Raw genomic sequence first — 5,708 nt, forward strand, 5'->3', positions numbered from 1 at the left:
CGTTGCTTTGAAAATCAATGTTTTGAGCTGACTGCTGTGGGAGAGCAAGGAATGGAAGCTGAATTGATTTATCAGTGATTTATTGCATAGGAAATACCAAGGTCTGGGAGTAAAATATTGGCTTCTTCCCTGCTGTGGCTAACATGAAGAGGAATGGTAGCATTACCAAAGTAATCACAATTCCTGTGTAATGATGCTGTGCTTGTGGTAGCTTGAAGAGGTTGGTCTAAGCAGAAAAGGTGGCGCTGAGGCAAGGTTAAAGAACAGAGGAAGTGAAGGTGGATGGGGTTAAACTGAAGCAGAGGTACTGCCTAGCAAGCAGAGGACTAAATCGGAGGTCAGGGTAGTCTGGAAAGGTGGAGGAAGTGGAGGGGAGGGGGAACTACAGCGCCGCAGACCAACTACAATTCCCAGGAAGCACTGTGCGCCCGTGGACGGAAGTGAGGTGAGGCGCGAGCCGCAACCTTTGAGGGAAAGAGGAAGTGCTCGGGCGTCGCAGGGCCGGAGGCGCGGGGATAGGTAGGTAAGGGCGCGGCGCGGGAGCCTGGCGGGCCTGGGTTGCGGGAGCTACGGCGGGCGGGCGGGAGCCCGGGGCCCGTGTCGTCACAAGGCGGCGGCAGCCGCCGGCCCGGCGGGCAGCGGGGCAGGCAGAAGGTGGCGGGCGGTCTTGCCTCCCGGTAATCTGTCTTCTCCCGGCGTCTCTTCTGCAGAAGGAGCACCATGTCCGCGGAAGTCCCCGAGGCAGCGTCGGCGGAGGAGCAAAAGGTGAGTGTGCGGGACTGCGGGACCTGGTGTGGCGGGAACCTCGGCTGGCGGGCCCGCAGGAGGGAGGCCGGCCTGGCGCCCTCCGCCGACGGCTCCTCCCGCAACCGGGGAGGGCCCCGGGGAGTGGAGGAAGCGATCCTCTCCCGTGCCTCGGTGTAGCATCCAAGGGTACCAGGCAGCTAGGACTCGGGCCCTGTTAGGGACCCAAGTTCTGTAGTGGGCTTTGATTTGCTCAGGACGTTGTCCCTCCGGAAGCGCTCGGGCCACTTGTGAGCTTGCAGGGAACTCTTAACGTGGTGTCTCCATTCAGGCGGCGATGCAGGGCTAGGTTTATTTGGGTTGTGAGTTGTGTGGCCTCGTGATCTTTTCCTAAACCCTTTGCGCTTAAGTCTTCTTGTCGGTAAAGTCTGGGTAATAACACCTACGTCCCACGACGGCTGTGAGGCCCAGACGAAAGACCCAGCACAACTTCTGCTCAAAAAAAAAAAAAAAAAAGCTAGCTGGTGGGGTTTGCTTGTGGCACTTGACTAAAAATCGAGAATTGGAGCTTTAGGAAATTTCACTACCTTAGATATTTCTCGAAACATGGGGATATATTTGTCAGCTCATTTGTATTTCTCTGTTGAAGGGAAATGTGCTGGCAGTACACCTACGAATTTGAGGCCTGTATGCGTAACTGGGGTAGTGCCTGTCCATTCCGTCATAATTATGATGATGCTTTGACTTCCTGGGTACATGGAGTCAGTTAGCTAACAAAGGAGAAAAGTCATACAGAGTTCCCAACAATTTTTCTTAAAAAACAAACAAACAAAAAAACCAAATTGGGTCTTTAATCCCAGTACTCAGGCAGAAGCTAGAGGATTTCTGTGAGTTCCAGGCCAGCTGGAGGTACATAATGAAATCCTGTCTCAAAATTTATTAATTGATTGATAATTAATACCAAACAGTTTGACTGTATATGGAATTTGGTCTAATGTTTAAACGTAATCCTTATTCTTAATGTTGCACTGTAGATTAGTGGGTTTTGCTCATTCCATATGCTCTAATCATGTCAACTTATCCTCTATGATTTCTTCCATGGTCATAGTTCTCTTTTGATAGTAATTGTAAGTTAACTGGTGAAAAGAAGGCAAACAAGGATAATAAAAACAGTAGGCAGTTATAATGTTGTGTCTTATTATACTTTGCAAAACGAAAGATTTATCCATTCATCCTTTCTTCCCTTCCTCCCTCCCTCCCTCCCTTCCTCCCTTCCTCCCTTCCTCCCTTCCTTCCTTCCTTCATCCTGTAGTAGGACCTCTGGGACAGCCTAGGCAAGGGCTTTACCACTGAGCTCTATTCCTGGGGTTCCCCCTCCCCTCATTTTTGTGAAACAGCATGAGAGAGAGAATATGTGTGTGCACAGCAAACACTTTCTGACTGACGATGCCCAGCCCCTCTTTTGTCTTTTTGAGATAGGGGCTGGTGTAGCTCAGGCTACCTAGAGAGGATAGCCCTGAAACTATTGATCTATTACCATGCTGGCCCTCACCTTCCTGGTTGCAGCTTTGAAATGATTTCACTAAGTTGCCAAGGCAACTTGAACTCACTTTGTAGTCCAGCCAGGCTTTGAATTTGGGATCCTCTAGGCGCAGACACCAGGTGACTCAGGTTACAAGCCTGTGCCTGTGCCACGAGGCCCAGCTGAGCAATGGATTTTTTTTTTTTTTTGAAGCCCCAAAAAATGCATATAGTTTAAGGGTTACAGTCTTTCTTAGCAATAATCTTAAATATTACCTGTTCATATTGCAAAGTTTTTGGTGTGTTTATAATTGCTTTGGATTTAGGAACTCAAAGGCCATGTCTATCTTGTCTTAAGTACACTGAAATGAAGCTCAGTTTGAATTTGCTACATACTAGTGTGGTGGATAATTTTCTTTCTAAAAAATTTGTTGTGTTGGGGGTATCTGTATAGAGATCAGAAAACAGCCTATGGGAGTGTGTTTTCTCCTTCCATCATGAGAGTTCTGGATTGAACTTGGATTGTAAGAATTGGTAACTAGAGTCCATACCCACTGAGTCATCTTGCTGGCCCCTGTTTAATTATTTTTTAGGAAGAGGCTCACTCGGTAGTCCTGGCTGGCCTTTAACTTGAAGTACTCTGGCCTTAAAGCCCCCCAAGTTCAAGGATTACGGTCTCGCTCCCACTACACCCAACTAAAATAATTTGGGGTAATACTTGTTAATGTGTTGCTAAAGTTTGAAATATTGATTTCTAGAGTATAAGTACTTTTGATTAAAATAGCCTAATATAGGGCTGTAGAGATGGTCCAGTGGTTAAAAGTACTGCCTGCTCTTCAGTGGACTTGGGTTCAATACCCAACACCCACATGGCAGCAGCTCACAACTGTAACTCCAGAATCCAACACCCTCACCCAGACATGATGCAGGCAAAACCAAGAGTATACATAAAATAAAATAAAATAAAATAATTTTTCAAAATAGCCTAATACAATACCTAATATGAGGGATAACTTTAATCTTTTCTCCTTGAGCATTTTTAGGTCTTTTTGTCTAGCTACCAGTAAGAGGGTGTGGGAAATGTAACGCCCCTTTTTGAAATGAAGATTGGCTGTACATTGTAAATGCCTGTGGCATGGACACTATCCTTAAACAGGAGGAAAATGTGCAAAGTCACTTCTGTGTTCCTATGAGCCAAATCACCTGTTTCTTCTGTCTGGAAGAGCAGTTACATGACCTGAAGAGTTGATTATTGTCTCTGTACCCAGTTGACCTTCAATTAAAGCTTAAGTATTCAGCTAAGAATACTTTTAAGGTTTTATAGCGGGTTAGCTTGTTGCTTCTAAAAGTTTAAGATACTTGGACCCTGAATGAAGTAAGACAGGGTTAATGATTCTCCCCTTCTGAATGGCATACACTTAGAGTAAGAGAAGAAATTCACAGACCAATGGAAATAAAATTAAAAGGCAAAGGTTTAAAAAGAGAAGGAAATCAGATAGCCCCCTATTTTTAATTAGGATAATAGGTAAATATGTGTGAGCATAAAGGTACACAGATATCTCTTTTTAGTTTGTACCAGTCTTAAACAGAAACCCAGACAATTAGCCTATAAACTGTTGATTGTAGCTGGTATTGTACTGAAACGAAATATCTAGTATATTGAGAAATGATAGCAGCTGTTCAAAGTTACCTATCCTAAAGGACAGGTGGTAACTAAGTTCTCCTTTAATATAAGCTATGGGGTCATTTAACTATTTAGAATTGAAGTTAACTTAACATTTTAAAATTACCTCTAGCTAGCTATGGTAGTTTACCTAATAATCCCAGCAGTCAGGAGGCAGAAGCTATGTGAGTTCAGGACAAACCTGAGCTACTTAACTCAGTATAATACAGTGAACCCAAAACCTTAACTTTGACCCACTTTAAAAATATAAACAAAGCTGGGCGGTGGTGGCGCACGCCTTTGAACCCAGCACTTGGGAGGCAGAGGCAGGTGGATTTCTGAGTTCAAGGCCAGCCTGGTCTACAGAGTGAGTTCTAGGACAGCCAGAGCTATACAGAGAAACCCTGTCTCAAAAAACTAATTATATATATATATATATATATATATATATATATATATATATATATATACACACACACACACATACACATAAAACTAAATGCATGATGTATATATGTGTGCTGCAGCTTAGGTTGTTTGGTTTTTAAGATGTCGTTAGCAAGTTTTCTAGAGATTATTTTAAATTAACTAAGTGACGTGTCTGAGGAAAAACTAGCTGAAATAGAGCTCTCAACTGATTTTTAATAATTGTGTTAAAAGAACACTGGGCCAGGCTGGAGTGATGGCTTGGTTAAAGAACACTGGCTGCTCTTTATGAGCATCTGGTTTGATTCCCAGCACCCACTTGGTGGCTTATAGCCTTCTGTAACTGCAGGTTCAGAGGATCCAGTGTCCTCTTCTGACCTCTATGGACTCATAAGTAGTATACAGACATACATATAGACAAAACATACAAACTTAAAAATAATTACTATTTTTTTTAAAAAAAAAAAAGATATGGGCAGGATGTGGTGGCACACACCTTGAATCTCAGTGCTCTGGAGGCAGAGGCAGGTGGATCTCTGAGTTTGAGGCTACCCTGGTCTACATTGTGATTTTTGAAGCAACAAGGTCTATATATAGGGACCTTGTCTCAAAAATATACATTTTTGGTTGTGAGCAAAGTCTTTGACGGCTGAGCAGCCACATGGTGGCTCACAACCAACTGTAATTGGATCTGATGCCCTCTTCGGTTGTATCTGAAGACAGTTACAGTGTATTCATATAAATAAAATAAACAAAATCTTAAGTTATATATATGCATGTATGTATAATATATATAATATAGTTTTAAAAGTTAAAAAAAGACAAGCTTGGTGAATTGTGGAAGAGGAATGGAACTGCAAAATATGTTTCAGTGTAAAACCTCTAGTTCCATTCTGGATGCAAGTTCTCTCAAAGGCTGCCTAAAAGTGGATGGTGCTGGGTGACCTTGGACAGTCCTGTCTGAGAGTAACTTTGTCTGACCCAATTGTCTGTCACAAGATGAAGTCCAAGCTCACCAGCTTAGTGTTCAACCTTCTTTCATCACCTTCTCTTGCTCTGTCTCCCACAAGTCATCTTCTTGCCTACATTGTTCTAATCTCTTCTTGATGCTTCCTTCATCCTCAGATAAAACCTGCTTGTCCAAGCCTTTGTGTGTCTAAATCCTACATGCTTTTTTCTGTAATCAGAATTATGCTTGTTTGCATGTATCAGAATAATAAAATTAGTAATAGTTTAAACAAAATAGAAGTTAGTAACTTTTCTCTTTTGGCAAAAAAAGCACAAAAGAAAGCTAGCCCAGGATTGGGCGAATGGTTCTAAGTTTTCCAGTATTTATGTCCTTTGTTGCTGCTCC

At 43.1% G+C, this 5,708-nt stretch overlaps 1 protein-coding gene across 1 annotated transcript in view; it reads left to right on the top strand.

The window, feature by feature from the left end:
• The first annotated feature begins 413 nt into the window (after positions 1 to 413).
• The window catches only part of Arpp19 (cAMP regulated phosphoprotein 19), a 19,707-nt gene continuing 14,412 nt past the window's right edge, over positions 414 to 5,708 (top strand). Inside the window, exons 1-2 of the mRNA XM_021206842.2 lie at positions 414 to 523; positions 711 to 765. Of these exons, the coding sequence (XP_021062501.1) occupies positions 721 to 765 (45 nt within the window). The 5' untranslated portion in view covers positions 414 to 523; positions 711 to 720. The remainder of the gene's footprint in view (positions 524 to 710; positions 766 to 5,708) is intronic.

The sequence above is a fragment of the Mus pahari genome, chromosome 10 (assembly GCF_900095145.1).
Source record: "Mus pahari chromosome 10, PAHARI_EIJ_v1.1, whole genome shotgun sequence".
Classification (NCBI taxonomy): Eukaryota; Metazoa; Chordata; class Mammalia; order Rodentia; family Muridae; genus Mus; species Mus pahari.